The sequence below is a fragment of the Leguminivora glycinivorella genome, chromosome 2 (assembly GCF_023078275.1).
Source record: "Leguminivora glycinivorella isolate SPB_JAAS2020 chromosome 2, LegGlyc_1.1, whole genome shotgun sequence".
NCBI classification, from domain to species: Eukaryota; Metazoa; Arthropoda; class Insecta; order Lepidoptera; family Tortricidae; genus Leguminivora; species Leguminivora glycinivorella.
In genome coordinates this window covers 28,970,262-28,989,217 of record NC_062972.1, presented here as the reverse complement: position 1 = coordinate 28,989,217, position 18,956 = coordinate 28,970,262, and the positions used below count along the sequence as shown (strand labels likewise).

The window sequence follows — 18,956 nt, the reverse complement described above, 5'->3', positions numbered from 1 at the left end:
TACAGTCAGCCAAGAAAGTGGTTTACCACTTTTCGACTCTATTTCAAACACATAAGGTCGAAATGTGGTAAACCACTTTTTTGGCTGACTGTACATTGGGCCTTACGAGGATAATATTATTTTTCTAATATCGCTACTTTATTACAGAACAAGAGTACATAGTTGGTTACAACCAGCCACCTCAAGGGCCAGGACAGGGTTGGTTTCCGCAAGGGCCACCACAAGCGCCGCCACAAGGCGAAGGGCAGGGATGGTTTTCAGGGCCACCACAAGGCCAAGGGCAAGGGCAAGGATGGTTTTCACAAGGGCCACCACAGGGCCAAGGGCAAGGGCAAGGATGGTTTTCACAAGGGCCACCACAGGGTCAGGGGCAGGGTTGGTATCCGCAAGGGCCACCACAAGGCCAAGGGCAAGGACAGGGTTGGTACTCAGGGCCACCACAAGGTCAAGGGCAGGGACAAGGGTGGTTTCCACAAGGGCCACCACAGGACCAAGGTCATGCACCAGGATGGTTTTCACGGCATCCAGGTATGAAAATTAAATAACTCATTTTCCTTGCGTTATCCCGGCATTTTGCGTTACCACGGCTTAGCAGGCAGCATACGCTAGGCCAGACCGGTTGTCGTAATAGTATTTTATACAATCGTGATATAATACAAAGCTTTTCAGTCGTCTTCATCATCAATGGACGAAAAATATCATCATTCTAGTTAAAATTAATGTTGATGTATCAACATCGAATTACTTGGCAACCAATTATATTGATTCAGACTAACACGATTTGCACTCATAATTTTAAATCGGGACTAATTGTAAACACTTACATTTATATGAGTCAACATCATCATTAATGGTCACGTAGAAAATATAATGATTCAAGTTAAAATTAATGTTGATGGCGTCGTTCACCGTTTATCAACAAATTATTGGCAACCAATTGTTTGTAATAACCGTCTCTGATTGGTCGATAACGCGACAGATAAAAAAAACGTATTTCAGATGCAGAACAATTTGCCAGGTATCGCAAATTAGTAAAGATCTTGTATGAAGTTCTATTTTTGAAATAATTACAGTTAACTAAAAGTGAACTGTAATGAAATATTATAGTTGATTAAGTGTCAAAGACTATCTAACACTGAAAAGACAGCATTTATAGTTTAGTCTGTGGTGTCCTAACTGACAGATTAAAGTCGACGAGTAGAAAATAAAACTTTGTATCTGGAAGTCACCAGCAACACGTGAGATGAGGCAGCTTCATTACTTTCTGTCTTGTTGTTATTATGTGTTCTTTGTCTTGTCTGTGTTCACGGTCCAGCCACAATAGATTACAGCCCAGACAAGGAGGATCGAAATGTATTTGTGAGGAAAGTCATGGTGATTTTGTTGGTTATGCTACTGGTCACAGTAGCATTTATGCTGGTGGTTCTATTAGTGTAAGTGTACACATACTTATTTAAAGTCACATACAGGTGATACAGGTCGAACGCGATTAATTAACATTATTTTACCTCTTTTTGCGCGAACTACAGTCTTCCGCGACCACGGTGCAACCTGGCCGAAACGTTGGGAAAAAGGTAAAATAATTCGACCTGTATGTGACTTTAAATACAGGATGTAACATTAATGCCGGTGATCCATTTAAGAGCATAACCGGTATCGAATAGCGGTTACGAATACCACTTCCTTTTTTTAAAATAAACACCATGAAAATTAAAGGTACTATGAAGGTAATGTATAAGCCGTAGGATTTATCTTCGGCAGTTATGTTACAAAGTGTATACAGTTTACAAAGCGCTATACTTAGGGCCAGTTGCACCGAACCGTCTGTCACTGTTAATGCGTTCGTTAAATTTGTTTGTGTGGGAAGTTCCATAGACCTCTGCTGCGTGATGATGACGTGTCTGTCAAATATGGTTGATGCAACTGGCCGTTATATCCAAACATAAGGTTTTCGTATATCTACAGTAATAACCTTTTATTTTCAGGGAGACGTTAAAAGAGATTTTTACAAGATTTTCTATGATAATAGTTATTCCTTCCTTGTAAGTATTTATTATTTTAATTCCTTGTAAGTATTTGTATTGCCTGTGTGGTGACGGGTTAAGAATTTCACCACCCCCTTTCTTTCCGTGGGTGTCGTAGAAGGCGACTATGGGATATGGGTTAAATTGTGGTGCAGGCGAGAGGCTGGCAACCTGTCACTGCAATGCCATAGTTTCGTTTTCTTTTAACCCCTTATTTGCCAAGAATGGCCCTGAAGCTTTAGTAGTTTCATGTGCTCTGCCTACCCCTTTATGGGATACAGGCGTGATTGTATTTATGTTGTATGTATGTATAAAAACCTAAGGTCCGTCTAACCCCTGGGGCCCATTTCTCAAAACTGAAAGTTACAATTTACAACCGGAAGTCTCTTTCCAACTTGTCGTATTAGACACTGACTACCGCTTGTAAATTATACTTAACTAGTAGCTTCGAGAAATGGACCCCAGGCCCCGTAGCCGAATGGCATTTCTGCGACGCGAAACGAAATCGAAACGCCGCAGAAAGTTAGTCTGGCTCTGTCGCACCAATACGCAAGAGCGATAGAGATAGGTAGCTACGAAAGAGATATTATCGTGAGCGTTTGTGCATTCGGCTACGCATTCTGGTTATTTTGCTAACCCTGGAACGTGCATTTGACCCTTACCATGTGGACTCGTATGTGTAATGATAATGAATAAACAAATATGTTTCAAGATTAATTACCATTTTATAAATAATACCAAATACTATTATAAACTCTAAGAGTTAATACGTGCAGCTTGTGACGTTTCCCATACAATGAAGCGGCAACGATTTTAGCAGCGCCATCTAGCGGCACGAGTTGTTCAAAGTAGTTTGTCAGTATAGGCGTAATACATAAAACAACACAAAATGCGATTACTTGATTTAATTTAACATTTTTAGACGGAATAAAACAAAGAAATAAGAGTGTGTGACTTTTTAAAATTTTAAACTGTATGAACTAAACTATTTGATCAACTCATGCCGTATAACTAGTATCGCGTGTTGCCAACTTTGGCACCAAGCTGCACGTATTAACTCTGAGTTTATATAGTATTTGATAATACTATTGTAAAATTAGCTAAAAATTGGTGAGCATTAGACTTTCCGTTTGTCGTGACATCTATTGACAAGTAGCAGTACTGATAATTTACGCTAGTTGACGCGTGATTGACGCGTGATTGTCGCTAGATGTCACTTAACTATGCCTATACAAATAAGCCGCATTTACTGATTTATGGAGTTACAAGTCCCATACTTATTCCTCTATAGTATTATATGGTTTTATTTGTCTCTAACGTTTGTGTTATGTTTTATGAAGGGTCGGATTAATGGTACTGGGTTGCTACATGCCTACTTCGAAATGCGCACGCGTCACACCTACGAACTACCTGTGTTTAGTACTTGTTGTAAGTTACATTTGTATAGTTTTATAGACTTTAGGGCCACCGCTAGCTGACGCGGATTTCGACGCCTATCTGATAAGAAATTGTATGAACAGCGCTTAAGACGATACGGGAGGGGTCAATTCTCCATACAAATGCTCTGGACTATTTTCTCCCTGGTTTTTGAAGATAGAGCAAAGATTTTTTCATCACATTTTTTTTTTATCTGTGTCGGACCGTTTTGATTTTTTTGATATTATTACTTTCAAAGACGCTAGAGCCCATCAAAGATTTTTTAAAACGTCCTTATTGATTATGCTGCAAAAAAGGTGTATGGTATTCAAAATTGGTACAATTAGCCGAAAAAACTAAACGGTCCGACACAGATTATTTAATTGTTATTCAGATTCTCAAATTTCGTTACGATTGATTAAGTTTTAAGTCGAGAGAGGAACCTCAATTTTAAAGTTTTTTTTTTCAATTGGGGAATTTTAGTTCAATATACTAGTGTTACCAGCTAAATTTATCGAAAAAAAATTGTCCATTCAGAACAACTAAGTTAGATATTCATATCTTTTAACTTAGTTGTTCTGAATGGACCATTTTTTTCGATAAATTTAACTTTTAGGGGGGGGCTCCTTTTTATTTTAGCATTTTCGGACTTTACATATTGGCGAGACCCGCGAGCGTTCACACGCGACGGGCATTCCGCCCCAGCTAGTGGTTGACTACGGAACCGATAACAAAAAAAGGAAATTCTTACCTCGTGTCGATTTACACACTCTTCGGTCGTGTTTTAATGTATCGCCACTCGATTCGAACTTCCTTTTTTCCGCACCTGTATCGTAATGTATTTTCTGGCTAGTGCGCTGCAATATTTTCTTACAAAACAATGAACTTGCAGGTGATATTAGAGTCTCTGGTAGTCGCAGGAGTGTCCGCGAGATACAAGACTGAGATTATAGTACAAGCATTTTTGGCCACGGTGGTGGTTGTGATTGTCTGTGTCATGTTATCTTTTACAAAGGTTAGTAAATGTATATCTAATACCTTTAAACAAATTACTATTTTATATTATGTAAATAAATAAATAAATATTATAGGAAATTCTTACACAGATTGACTGAGTCCCAGGGTAAGCTCAAGAAGGCTTGTGTTGTGGGTACCCAGACAACAATATACACCCTGTTTTATTGAATTCTGTTAACTTTAAGGGAAGATTCTTTAGTTCAAATACAATCAATTTCTCTAAGAAACTAGCCTCTTAACTCTTACAGTTATCGAATTATTAAAAAAAAAAATTACTGTACACGTGTGTGGCATCCCTTATAAATAATAAAATAAAAAATAAAAAGCCTTTTATTTCCTGCTGTAAATATTACATATCTATAACTAATTTTTACTTTAAGGTGGTTAGTAGGTAGAATAATTCATTTCAGTTTTGTTTTATTTATATTTTGCTTAATTACTAGTATTAGAATGGTTAGTTTGATTATATACCTAATTATATGGCATCCCTTACACTTCCTAATATTATTTGTTTTGACATGTGCCGTCAAACACTTGACAATGACTTTAATGTTATGATTAAGGTCCTCTCACACTAATAAATTCATTTATTTTGTATGGAAACGTTCGAATTTAACAAAAAGCGATGTACAGGGTGGTTCCTGATGATGAACCTAACTGCGTGTCGAATTTAACAGAAAACAAAAAAAACACGGTGTATGCATATAATACACAAATACATAGAAAACATCCATGACTCAGAACAAAACATAACTCGGAACAAATATCTGTTCTCATCATACAAATAAAGGCCCTAACGTAACCGCAGACCCATTTCCCCTTTATGACATACGTACCTCTGTTGACCTTAGGCTAAGTTCAGATGAACGCGCTGCCGCGCTTTGAATCTGTATAGGCCCCGTAGCCGAATGGCATTTCTGCGACGCGAAACGCCACCGAAACGCCGCAAAAATGTAATCTGGCTCTGTCGCGCCAATCCGCGAGAGCAATGAGATATTATCGTGAGCGTTTCGTGGACGTTTGTGCATTTGGCTACGCACACAGATCGACGCCGACGGCGGCTTGACGCTCATGGACTTTGCGCGCGGTGCACGGCGGTGCGCACGATCACGCGCGGCAACGCGCGGTCATGTACACAACACCATTGATTTTGTTACAATATTTAAGGCTAAGTTTCAGATGTACATGACCGCGCGTTGCCGCGCAGAATCGGTCATGTAAACAATACCATTGATTGTTACAATCATCAACCGCGCGGCGAGAAAACCGCGCGTCGCCGTACATTCATCTGAACTTAGCCTAACGGTCATCTGAACCTAGCCTTATTTTCTTTCAGTTCGACTTCACAAAGTGTATACTGATCATCGTTTGCGTGATGGTGGCTCTGTCAGTTGTGGCCCTAGCGGTGATGATCGCTCGCTTCGCATTCGATTTCCATTCGAAGCCTCTGATGATAGTGATCCTCGTCGGGTTTACTATAGTAAACATTGTGGTAAGATTAGTTATTCCTAATCTTAGGTTTTAGTGTCACGCGACCTTACCGATCATTATTTTTCGTCAAAGTATAAATTATTTTTCAAAAATATTTTGCAAACATAGTATGTGTAATTTAGAATTTTGGGAAGTATCACCGAACTCATTTAAGGTGGAAAATAGTATAGCAACTATTCCCCATTGTGTTTTTTGTATGTGATGTTAATTAATTGTTGCATATATGTTTACAGATGCTCATAATAGAGCTGCAGATGGTTCTCGGAGGAAAATCGGTAGAGTTGAGCGAAGAAGACTATGCTCTCGGCGCGTACATGCTCTACACTTCCATAATACAACTGTTTATAAACATTATAGGACTCCTGGGCCTTGCAGATTCCTAATTTAGTTAAAATTAGTCTGCCTGACTTTGTTATTTAGAAATTTTATAATTTAGGGCTGAGAAAGCTTAAGAAATGCCATGTTACGCTTGGACACTTAGTTTTGAAGCTAATTTACACGGTATGAGATCCGGTAATATGTTGCAAATGCTGTAATGCGGAATTTGATTGCGTGGCTCATGCAACTACGCGTGCCGTGTAAATGGGTCTTAAGCCTTCGAGAAAAGAGCCGAAAGAACGTCTTAAATGTGTTCATGGGCAGCGGTAAACACTTACCATTAGGCAATGCGCTCGATTGCCTCCTATCTAATACAAAAATAGTAATATTTCAGGGTTTGACTGACACTTTAATTTGGCTATATTCTTCGGATGTGTAAACTTACTTAAAACATTCTTGTAAAAATTCTATGTAAAATGTATAAATTAATGTTCGTAAATCAACTTGTAACCTACACATTTTCAGGTTAAGACATTATTTACTATTAAGAGAAATGTTGACTCTGGTCACGCTGTTCAAAATAATCACTGCCGGGAATATTCGCGGCGAAACAAAAGACTGTCGTAGTTAGAAAGAAACATTTTTTATCGATATCGATAGTTGTGTAACAAAAGAAATTTCACCACAAAATTTACATTTTGAAAAAATCCCGACATAGTGGACAAACATGACTAAGAACACTCCCGACTGATTCAGCTTTCAAATAAAAAAAACTATATCGTCACTACTTTTAAAAAATCTCGTATCTCATGCTTCTCCTCAAAGTTAAAACGCAGTAAGTTTATATGCATTCCATACATACTTACTACAATTTTCTTTTCACTGACAGACGAAGATACAAGTTTTTTAAAAAGTAGTGACGATATATAAATCGGGTTATCGATTGGGGAGCTACGATGCCCTCATGCCACACACAGATACAGTTCTATACAACTCTCACTGTATCTATACAAATTATTTGTATTTGTATAGATACAGTGAGATAGACACACAGTCACACAGACAGACAGACAGACACGTCAAACTTATAACACCCCGTCGTTTTTGCGTCGGGGGTTAATAATGTCAATTTTAATTATATTGACATGATTGTTTACATGAAGTAATACTCGATATCGATAAAAATGTTTCCATCTCTAAACAGATTGCGACAATCTTTTGTTTCGACGGGAAAATTCCGGGCACTGAAAATAATAGGGTAGGTATCCAATTTTCATTGAAATTTGAGGCTTTACAACAGAGAAGTGTTTTTGTGCCTAATAACCCTTCTCTGGTCAAACGCCACAAATATATGTTTTATAAATAAACTTTTTCTTTTATGTTATATGCACGGTCCATAGTTATATTTAATTTAATAAATTTATATTGTATTTAAATTTTATTTTTTTCTTTACTTCATTAGGGAGTATGTTGGCTAAATAGAATATATAGGACAAAGAAGGATAATTGATTTACATTTTGTAACAGAACTACAACCTTGACGGTTGTCAGTCAATTCAACGATGAACGCCTGCGATCCCTGTAGCAAAAACGAAAGCAAACGCAAGCTGGAAGATTTAATCGACGCATATTTAATGTAGTTTTGAATGTAATACTTGCCTACAGTGAGCTGCGAAACTGTATCAAGAAATGATGAATTAATTAATTAATTAATTTGCCGTGCACTTTTGCAGCTACGTATTTCAGTTTTTTAAACTACATACGTAACTGTAGTTATTTGTATCACTTTTAGCATAACTCTTATAAAGATACAATAGGTACAGTACAAGACAATTTTTGCGCGTAACCATTCCGAACAAAAATGGTATTTTTTCCAGGAGTGTAGGGAACCGAGGAACTTACTTATCTACTTTTGAGGACGAATACCTATCAAAACAGCATACGCTGTGTTGATATTCATAAGTATTTAAAGATAATAGGGGGCTACGAGTTGATTGATTTACTAATACTCTTATACCTACTCTTCAGTTTAAGATAATTTTCTTATTTTTTCCTTAACGTAATTTTTACCGGCATCGGTACATCACTATACTATTGCCCTCTTTGTGACACTACCATAGATTGCATTTTATTTTCTATTTCTATGAACATACACTAAAATGCTATAAAGTTGTCTATGACTATTGACATTTCTGCTTATTGCTTCATGTCAGTAATGTGTCTATAATGTGTTATTTTCTATATTATTTTCGATTTTGAGATTTATTTTACGGTGATTTGTAAATTATTATATTTATAATATTTGTAAGTTTATTTTGCTTAAAATTTTACTTACTTTACTTTTTGCTTTGCTTTTGGTTATTTAGGTTGTTAGACAAATCTTTTCCCTACTTCATTTAATTACCTAATAATAGTTAGTGTTTCACGTATTCCAGTATTAATATTATGTTTATTTATAAAAACATTTATTGGACAAAAATAACACTAAATATTTTACAACCAATTATCCGCAACGCAGGCTTCGTCATGAGGTTACAGCCTTAAATCAGCAACAGGCGTCGTCCTTACACACAAACAATAAAGCTATCCGCAACAGGCTTCGTCATTTACCCATATGTGGGTTATTGCAACAACAACATACGCGCAAACTAACTAGGACCCGCCCGAGTCGTACCGGGCCCAAAGGTTCCCATCACACTAGCAGCATTTCCACGCATTTATTTATAAATAGACATTCATTTGCAATTTTGTGATGATTTAACGCATATCAAAAGCATATCGAATGGTTCCAATTTGAATTTAAGTAGATAAGATAAGTTAATACAATTGATTTGCTTACCATATCGATACCTCTGGGTTCAATTGGCGTAAAGGACATTTTGGCGAAAATGAGTTATATATACAGTTTTGTTCAGAATTTCAAGCGCTATCGATCTGTGTAGTTAAAATTTCGATATCTCTTATAAAAATATAGTCGTAAGTCACCTTGATATATATTATTGCCCTTTAAGCCCTTACTTTTTAAGGATCACTTTCTATAGTAGTGTGGTAAAGTTGGGCGTAAAGGACAAGTTTTTTTGTTCTTCGTCCTTTACGACCAGCACTAAAAATATTTTATCCGCAACTGTAATCGATATCATTGGGTTCAATTGTCGTAAAGGACATATAATGCAGGTTTCCAAGAGAAAGATAAACCCACTTTTTTGTTTTTTTGGCCTATATTTGTGAAGAAATTCTTTGTACTTTATATTTAAAATTACTGTCGTATTAATATAGTCTACTGTTCACAGTTGCTGATTAAAGTTTACGTGATTACCATTAGTGTTTTTATATTTACTTAAACTACGAAAGCGTTTCCCTGCTAGAATTAAATACTGAATGCGTAACTTATTGAGAGTTGAGACAGCGGCGAGTACTAAAATAATAACTTTCCAAAATACTAGATAGTTTTTAAGCAAATGTTGTCTTTATTGCAAAACTGGATATAAAATAGTCTTGTTCTTTGTCTCTGCTAAATATTTAGATAAATATACACTGTAACACTAATGTGGCTATTCTATGCCATATTAACTACGTTTTGATACATTTTTCAAGTTTCTCAATTGTAAACTAAGCTAAAAACAGTTGCCATTTGTACCATTCCGGTTACATTTACGCCCCGAATTTGTATAAAAATCATCTAAGACCGTCATTTACGACCCTATCAACTCTAATTGTTCAAAAAAATCGTGGGTGTAAAGGACGTCCATAGCATTTTGACGTGTCCTTTACAACCATCTAACTTCTAAACCGTTTAGTTTATCACTACGGTTGCTACACTAGGTGAAGGATACTAAAAATCTACATATTTTTCTATATACGTCACAAATATAGGTCAAAAAACAAAAAAGATATAAACATTTTTCTAAAAAAAAAGTTGTTTTTTGCTTCTCCTGAAAACCTGCATTTTGTCCTTTACGCCAATTGAACCCAAAGGTATCGATAATATTATACATACATGGACCCTGATAAGAGTGTAGCAAAATACAAGTCTTAAAATTACTTAAGTATATTGAAGCACGTAAGAGCTTAATTTTAGTCCAAATTATTCTGGTTTATTTCTAGATGAGTGACAAAGATCCTATACAAAATGATAATGCTAAGGATGTCGAAGAAAGTAGTTTATCTCAACAAAAAGGTGCTCATACTTCCGTTGATATGTATGCTGATGAAGATGAAGAAAAAAATGTACGCGGAACTGTATTACATAAAGAAAAACATAAGAAGAGAAGAGGCAAAATGAACGCTAACGCAAAATATAGTAAGCTATGTATCGTCAAAATACCTGCTGAGTTGCTGTGTTATCATCTGCAAAGATACTGTAGCCAATGATGACATTGATGACGATAATGATGATTATGGTAATTTCGTTTATTTTCATTTCATTTATTTTATTCATTCAACATACAAGCTAGTAAGCTTACTTTTGTTGGCGCAACGACCCAAAGTGAGTCTTGGCCTCCAACACAAAAGAACGCCACTTTACGCGGTCCAGAGCGACCTCTCGCCAGCCCTCGTTAACGTCGAGTTCACGGAGATCTGCTTCCACTCTATCTGCCCAACGATATTTAGGATGGCCAGCGGGACGGCGTCCAGTTGGACAACCCAGATAGGCTCTCTTGACTGCCGGATCCTCACCCATCCTTATAAGATGGCCAAGCCAGCGGAGACAATGTGCCTTGGTCTCACCTATTATATTCGGTTCGGCTATAAGATGTTCAATTTCGGAATTTTTTCAAATTCTCCAACTGCCATCGTCTCACTTTCACGGGTCACTCACTTTTCACGGGTCCCAGAATCTTCCTGAACACCTTACGTTCTGTTACTAGGAGGCTGTTTTCCTCCTTGAGTGTTAGTGTTCAAGCCTCACACCCATACATTAAAATGGGGCGGATCACGGTCTTATAGATCCGTAGTTTTGTGTGTCTACTAAGAAGCTTGGACACCAAGACCTCAACATACAAGCTTACAGTATTAAAACCAAGACGCTTACATGCTACATAATTTACAATTTATAATGATGATGATTGTAATTAATCACGAAACGCACACGAATCACAGCGCTAGTAGGTAAATGCGTACGGCGTATCGCTTTCGTTTGGCGTCGGAGAAATGCCATTCGGCTACGGGGCCTGGAAATAATTGATACCGAATAGGAAAAATCGACGTAAAAAATAGTAGGTGAAAATAAAATTCTAAATTTCCATTAATTATGAGTTTTACTCGATTTATAGCTTTTCTAGCCAGAATGTTTTTTTGTCCCATACAAGCCTTTGATCCTAGAAAGATTTTTTTTTCCCCAATATTATGTATTGTAGGCAATTTGGAGCTATTTATCAATGCTATCAAAGATATTTTGTTACAGTGAAAAATCGGGAATACTTCGTGTCGTGGTTCGGAAGCGATGGACCTGGAGGTCAGTAATAATCTAGTATTTCTCATTCACTCCAGCCCCTCTAGCACAACTTGCATTGTCGCGCGCGATTCCATACATGAAGTCGCGTTTGATGTATGGACTCGCACCCAACAAGGCAAGTTCTGCTAAAGGGTCAGGATAGCCAAATGCACAAACGCCTATTATAATATCCTTTTCAGTACAGATGGTGTTTTTTTACGCACTAACTAGTGCGAGAAGTGGTTCATTATATGCCAGGTCGAAACTTTGAAGGCTCATCTGTACTGAAAATCGTCGTACGATACACGTGCAAAAAGGAATTCGTAACTCGTGTCGATTTAAAACACTCCCTTCGGTCGTGTTTTAATTTATCGCCACTTGTTTCGAACTTCCTTTTTTACGCACTTGTATCGTAATGTACTATATCGTAGCTAGGAATCAGTATCGCTTTTCCGTATTGGCGCGATATAGCTAGACTGCGTTTCGATCAGCGTCTAGCGTCAACGATTGTCATTTGGCTAGGTCAGCTGTTAGCTGCGGTAAAAAACGCTCGCGCAACGATAATGTAACGCTTTGTGTGTCTAACACCTTTCCATATTATGCGGCAGTGACAGCTACGGATTGACAAGTTAACTAAGTATTTTGGAGTTAAATCCTTCCCAACCATTATAAGGATATTTTAATCACAAGGGTCATTTTTAACCCCCGACGCAAAAACGAGGGGGTGTTATAAGTTTGACGTGTCTGTCTGTCTGTCTATCTGTATGTCTGTGTTTGTGTCTGGCTGTGGCATCGTAGCTCCCGAACGGTCGAACCGATTTAGATTTCGTTTTTTTTTTGTTTGAAAGCTGAGTTAGTCGGAAGTGTTCTTAGCCATGTTTCATGAAAATCGGTCCATTATGTCGGAGGTTTTATCAAAATATTGTGGTTAGGTTGTCATACAAGTATGTTGAATCCGAAAGTGTATCCAACACGGAAGGTATGAAAAAAGCAAAAATATTGCTAACCCTAACCCATGTATCTAATAAACATCCAATCTATTTGGTATTTAGCGCCCTACTTATGTTCGTACCGTATGTAAGTATAACGCTTCATGGCGTCATACCTAATTTAACAAATACATGTTATTCTTCTTCTGTGTCTGATTCGTATCAAATTGTTGACTTTGAGTCGTCTACATAATACTATACCAGTTGATATAGCAAAGCTACAATTACAAATTTATCCAACTTCCAGAGGTTTTTTTTTTCAGATGTCTACAGCGGTGGTGATCGAAATGATTTCGTAATGAAAGTTATGGTCATATTATTTATTATGCTACTCATCACCTTTGCATTTAATCTGCTGGTAATGATAAAGTGAGTATAAATACCCACATATTACACTAAACTGAGTGCAACAGGGCGGGGCGTGCGGCGTGCATGTCAAACAATTGAAGCTCATACAAGTGTCCTGAGTCGACGCTACAAAGGTTGGACGCACGCTCGTCCGCTCCGCTACAAGCCCCGCCGAACCGACCGCTCCGCTCCGAGCGTCCACCGCCTTACGGCCCGGCCACGACATTGGTCTAAGCGCGACAGCGGTGAGCGGCGGCCATACATTGGAGCGAGACACAGCGATGGGACTTTTATATTCGCACGTATGGTTGCCGCTCACCGCTGTCGCGCTTAGACCAATGTCGTGGCCGGGCCGTTACACTCTCTGCTCCTGTTCCGCTCTGAAGTGACGTTACCATATTCGATAGCGTGTGACATTTTCTTTACATCTTGCTATTGGTGGGAATCTATAATTGGCTGTTTTTTTACTAGGATTATATTGTTATTCTGAATTGTAAGCTATTGGTTCTCCAAATAATAAATAAATAAGAGATCTTTAGAAGTAACTCTACGCGACATCGGCCAGTATGACCAGCTTGGGATAATATATAGTATTTCGCAGCAGCTGGTCCATACAAGCCGATTCCCACCGGCTTGCCTAAAATTGATTACTAGTAAAGTACCTACGGTTAAGGTAGGTTTCTTTTGGCTCAGTGTTGCCTAGCAGAAATTTTCACCAGCCGCCACTGGTATTTCGAGCACTGGTAAGTTTACAGTACAGTAGTCAAAATTTTAAACCAGACCTTCATAGTTACGATTACCCAACCCAACTGAAACCAAAATAAAACTGCTATTTCTAAAAAATGTAAATAAACTCGATAGGCCTCACTATGATTCGCAATTTTATAAAAAACCTTAACAAATTAAGTTTCATTTAAAATGATCAACATTTTATAATAATTATTTACTTTCGTATGTTTTCAGCGAGGGCTTAAGAGAATTTTTCAGAGAGTGGTTCCTAATTATAATGATACCATGCCTGTAAGTGTATTTTTAACTTTATTATGCACTCTTATAACGGACCATAGACTTTTGCCATGCTAATAATTATCATGGTCCTAATGGCATAAATTTTTTTAATTATCTCTATAAAATACGGTTTCTAAATGAAATTAATACACATTCAGACCTCGATTTTAGGGTTCCGTAGTCAACTAGGAACCCGTATAGTTTCGCCATATCTGTCTGTCCGTCCGTCCGTGGATAATCTCAGTGACGAAATGTTTTATTAGGGTACCTCCCTCCCCCCTACATGCATAGTGGGTTTTTTTTTATTTCAATCCTAACGTGTGATATATCGTTGGATAGATATTGACGTTTACTCTTACGTTTTTTACAGCATCATCTTGGCGGTGATGGGCTGTTTTATGTCGACCCTAGCATGTGCTCGAACGTTTCCTACAAACTACATATGTTTATTAATAGTTGTAAGTAACGTTTTACCATATTACAAATTTATTTAAAGTCACATACAGGTCTAACGCGATTAATTAATATTATTTTACCTTTTTTTTTCCCCAACGTTTCGGCCAGGTTGCAGGTTTCACTGGCCGAAACATTGGGAAAAAAGGTAAAATAATGTTAATTAATCGCGTTCGACCTGTATGTGACTTTAAATATGTGTACACAGCGCGAGAACTTAAAGTGTTATATTACAAATTTATGTCAATGTCAATTTCGAAACGAGATTTTACCGTTCATTATATTAAAGACTGAAATATATTCAGGAAAGAAAAAATACCATGTTAAGAAGACGTAAATGCTCCACAGCTTATTAACTATTCTATGGTAGTGAAAGCAAGGAACCCACCTTAGGCAAGGGCATGGCTCGACACGCATTTGGCCGGTTTTTATTTTTTCAGGTAATACTGTATTCTCTATTTTGCGCCTGCTACACCGCCCGGTTTAGAACTCATATCATAATCATTGTAAGTAACTTTTACCAAAAATCCTTATTTTGAAAACTTTAGAATCAACTTACGCTGCACCATTTTCTTATAAATACATTACGACATACCAGTTTTTACGCCATATCACTTATCGCCCTATCACGTTCTAAGAAGTTTGTAAGTGCGAAAAGGACGCAGGGACGCGCTAGGAGATTTTATCAAGCGACCAAGCTTACACAGCTGACCGTTTAAATAGGTAAGCGTGCTCCACCGTAGACCGCATCATCACTTACCATCAGGTGTGATCGTGGCCAAACGTCTACCTATTCATTTCGACAAGGTTATGGAGGCATATTTTAAACATAATTTAAACTTTTACTTACATGATGTATACCTTTTAAGGTCACTTGCACCACCGAAAATGGAGAGTTAACCCGAGGTTAACCCACCATTTTACATGGAATTTGACAGTTGACAGCAAACTAACCTTAAGTTAAGCGGGTGGTGCAAGTGGCCCTTAGCCGCTTAGATTTTCTTCGATCGTGTTCGTGTCATATGGTGCAAAGTCATATGAAAATTTTATTTGTCTTATTTACTTATCAGACTTCGACAAAACTTTTTAACAAAAAATAAAACCGCCTTCAAAAATAAGCGCGTTACAAAACACGGAGAAACTAAAAAGCCAAAAATAATAAACCTTTCAATTCAGATTTCTTATCGTATTGCAATAAGCTAAACATCCAAATTATAAACAAATCAATTATTTTTGGAGTCGGTACCAGACCTGTTCGTCGCCTTGCTATTGCCTGTTTGCCCCACCCAACCATACACAGGCTGGTACCGACTCCAAAAATAATTGATTTGTTTATAATTTGGATGTTTAGCTTATTGCAATACGATAAGAAATCTGAATTGAAAGGTTTATTATTTTTGGCTTTTTAGTTTCTCCGTGTTTTGTAACGCGCTTATTTTTGAAGGCGGTTTTATTTTTTGTTAAAAAGTTTATTTATTTGTTGATTTTTAGTGGTTCCTAGTGATATTATATGTATCAGTCCAAATACATGTACAGTAGTGAAAGAATTATCCTTTAACTCCTAACCATTGAGGACTTGACCTTCCATCATCAGCTCAGTTGATTTTTAGTGGTTCCTAGTGATATTATATGTATCAGTCCGAATACATGTACAGTAGTGAAAGAATTATCCTTTAACTCCTAACCATTGAGGAGTTGACCTTCCATCATCAGCTCAGCCACATAAAATTATTACCATCAGACGTAAATACTGGTGTACCTTTGAAAAATAGACTAAAAACATTACATGTGCCTATAACATTTGAAGAGTTCCCTCGATTTCTCCAGGATCCCATCATCAGACCCTGACTTGGTGCCAATGGGACCATCTCGGGGTTATACCGGTTCGATCAAAAAAAAAATTTTGAAAATCGGTCCACGATTCTCGGAGATATCGAGTAACATACATACAAAAAAAAAAAAAAAAAAAAAAAAAAAAAAAAAACATTCAGTCGAATTGAGAACCTCCTCCTTTTTTGAAGTCGGTTAAAAATGAGCTTGATTTTGTATGCCTCGTACATTATATCGGACTACGGCAGTCAAAAGGTTGATAACACATGTTTTATCCAGGCTCTGCTTGCAACGCTCGGGGTGGTAGCAGTCTGCGTGGCACTGGCGTTTACTAGTGTAAGTTATAAAATTTACATAAACGTTCATAACTCTAGCAGTAAAGTTTCCTAAGGTTTCGCTCGCATGTATCGTATCTGTAAGATGTGCATTAAGTTCCCAAAAATTTAAAATTACGTTTTAAGAATATCATTACAAAAAATTTAAGAATCTTTCAAAAAGTTTAGATCCCGATTTATAATAAAAACTATGAGAAATCTCAATTTAGGAAATATTCCAACATATCGTCACTACTTTGAAAAAATCTCGTATCTCACGCTGCTCCTCAAAGTTAAAACACAGTAAGTCTATATGCATTCCATACATACTTACTACAATTTTCTTTTCATTGGCAGACGAAGATACAAGTTTTTTTAAAAGTAGTGACGATATAGGACATTAAGAAGAACTTTGGCATTGTGCAGAATTATATGATGTACCCACCTACAACAGTAATTACAGTAAAATAATCACCTGTTTTAAACGCCAATAAAATCGCAACACACAAAATAATGATTTTGTACGAGACGGGACAGTCGATGGAATACTCGATTTCTGGCTGACGAGTTGAACAAAATATTGTTTTTTTTTTCAGTTCGACTTCACAAAATGGATAATATATGTAATAGCTATCTCCGTAGCACTGGGCCTCGTCGGTATAATAGCCATGGTCATGATGCTAGTCTTCGACATTCATTCGAGACCTCTCATGTTTGCACTTACGTTTCTCATGACTTTAGTCAATGTTGTGGTAAGAACACGTTTTTAATATTCTTTCTTTTTTGTGTTGCAATTTAAAGGAGTTCAAAAAAAGTATTTCAAGATTATTTGTAGGTATAGGTATCTACGGAAATAGTTGCTACAATTAACGTACTAGTTATAAGAAAAAATCGCTTATACGTCCTTGCTTATTTACGATCTTATTCGTAGAGCAGTAAGATGTCACATATTTTTACGGCCTTCGAAGGAGTAACATAATATACTGATTTAAACTTTCACGATTTTTACACATATTTAAAATTGCAAACGGGACTTAATCGCGTATTACTATGTTTTAAACCTGCTCCGAGACCAAGGGAACAATGCCATCCTTGAAACGTCGGTTAGTGTTTAAAAAATAGTAATACGCGATGAAGTCCCGTTTGCAACTTTAAATATACATAACATAATATATTTTAGCCGGTGACTGTACATCAAATAGTTTTCGGATTCTGTCATACCCGCTGTACATTTGTGCACCTACACATTTATAAATACTTTTTTTTTTACTTAGGGAGCTAAGTAAGACTTGTAACTACAATTTTATTTATCTAAGGTTGACATTACCTTTTATTTCTTTGTTGCAGATGTTCATAATAGAGCTACAAATGGTTTTAGGAGGTAAATCCGTAGAGTTGGGCGAGGAAGATTATGCATTAGGAGCATACATGTTATATACGTCCGTCATACAGCTCTTTATCAACATGATTCTAATGGTGGCAATGGGTATGGAGGACTGACAGGCATCCAAAAAGACGGCAGAAGGGAAATAGTGCGAATGTCGACTCTCTTCCGAGTTGTCTAAGGGACTGTAGAAACCGGGTAGGTCACTACACGTAGCTTTTGTTGCGAAGCAGGGACGATGTCGTTGAAGCGATAAATAAGCAAAGCAACGTTAACTTCAAATTATATTAAAATTTAAATAAAAATAAAACTAAACGTTACAATTTGGATTTTTGCGTAAGCGGCAGCTATATAAACCAAGCGCGCGGGTGCATATGAACGCGGTCCGAGAGCAAGTGGCGGGGCCCGTCGATCCGGCCCCCGTGGCGACGGCGGGTGATGCGCGCGGCGCGCGGGGCGTGTGACGTATGCGCCGCTGCTTTGTGACTGCGCGCCCAGCCGGCGGTCTAAGTGTCATGAGCGGAGCGAAGCGGGTAGCGAGTTACCGCTACAGGACGAATCGTTATAATCCTTATATAAACCTTTATAGAATTACCCCAAATGATGGGGCCATAGTTGGAAATGAATGATGCGTAGCCATGATAAGCTGAAAGTAAAACTATTGGTAACAATTAAATATATGACTTGTGGGTGACGAGTGACGACTAAAATAGTCTAGCCGTATATTTTAACCTCTCGTGTGCTACTTCTGATATTGATATTTAAAAAAAAAAAAACATATCTAAAGATACGAGGGGAAAATGAACAACATAACAGATTCAAGCTCTCGGTGAATAGGATAGATAGAAAAACTAAAAGGGCGATGACATTTGTACAAAAGTGGATGTTTTTTTTTTCTAGTAAATCCTCAACTCTAACGATCAAGAAAAA

At 37.4% G+C, this 18,956-nt stretch overlaps 1 protein-coding gene and 1 long non-coding RNA gene across 2 annotated transcripts; both read left to right on the top strand.

The window, feature by feature from the left end:
• Window positions 1–1,325: 1,325 nt before the first annotated feature.
• Window positions 1,326–3,407, top strand: LOC125237534. Its single transcript, XR_007178342.1, has 3 exons — window positions 1,326–1,433; window positions 1,986–2,042; window positions 3,365–3,407. It is a non-coding gene; the product is annotated as an uncharacterized LOC125237534 (long non-coding RNA).
• A 9,560-nt stretch (window positions 3,408–12,967) lies between these two features.
• LOC125234243 lies at window positions 12,968–18,738 on the top strand. The gene is made up of 8 exons (XM_048140454.1): window positions 12,968–13,058; window positions 14,001–14,057; window positions 14,416–14,503; window positions 14,939–15,004; window positions 16,608–16,664; window positions 17,239–17,394; window positions 17,990–18,209; window positions 18,580–18,738. The coding sequence occupies exons 1-7, from the start codon at window positions 12,988–12,990 to the stop codon at window positions 18,140–18,142; spliced, it is 648 nt and encodes a 215-aa protein (XP_047996411.1). The 5' UTR covers window positions 12,968–12,987; the 3' UTR covers window positions 18,143–18,209; window positions 18,580–18,738.
• Window positions 18,739–18,956: the final 218 nt, after the last annotated feature.

Excerpts from the sequence above, each read along its gene's own strand:
- LOC125234243 (XM_048140454.1), top strand. The coding sequence starts at position 12,988 with ATGAAAGTTATGGTCATATTATTTATTATGCTACTCATCACCTTTGCA. Across the intron at positions 13,059-14,000 it reads AATCTGCTGGTAATGATAAA|CGAGGGCTTAAGAGAATTTT; the intron begins GTGAGTATAAAT and ends GTATGTTTTCAG. Across the intron at positions 14,058-14,415 it reads ATTATAATGATACCATGCCT|CATCATCTTGGCGGTGATGG; the intron begins GTAAGTGTATTT and ends CGTTTTTTACAG.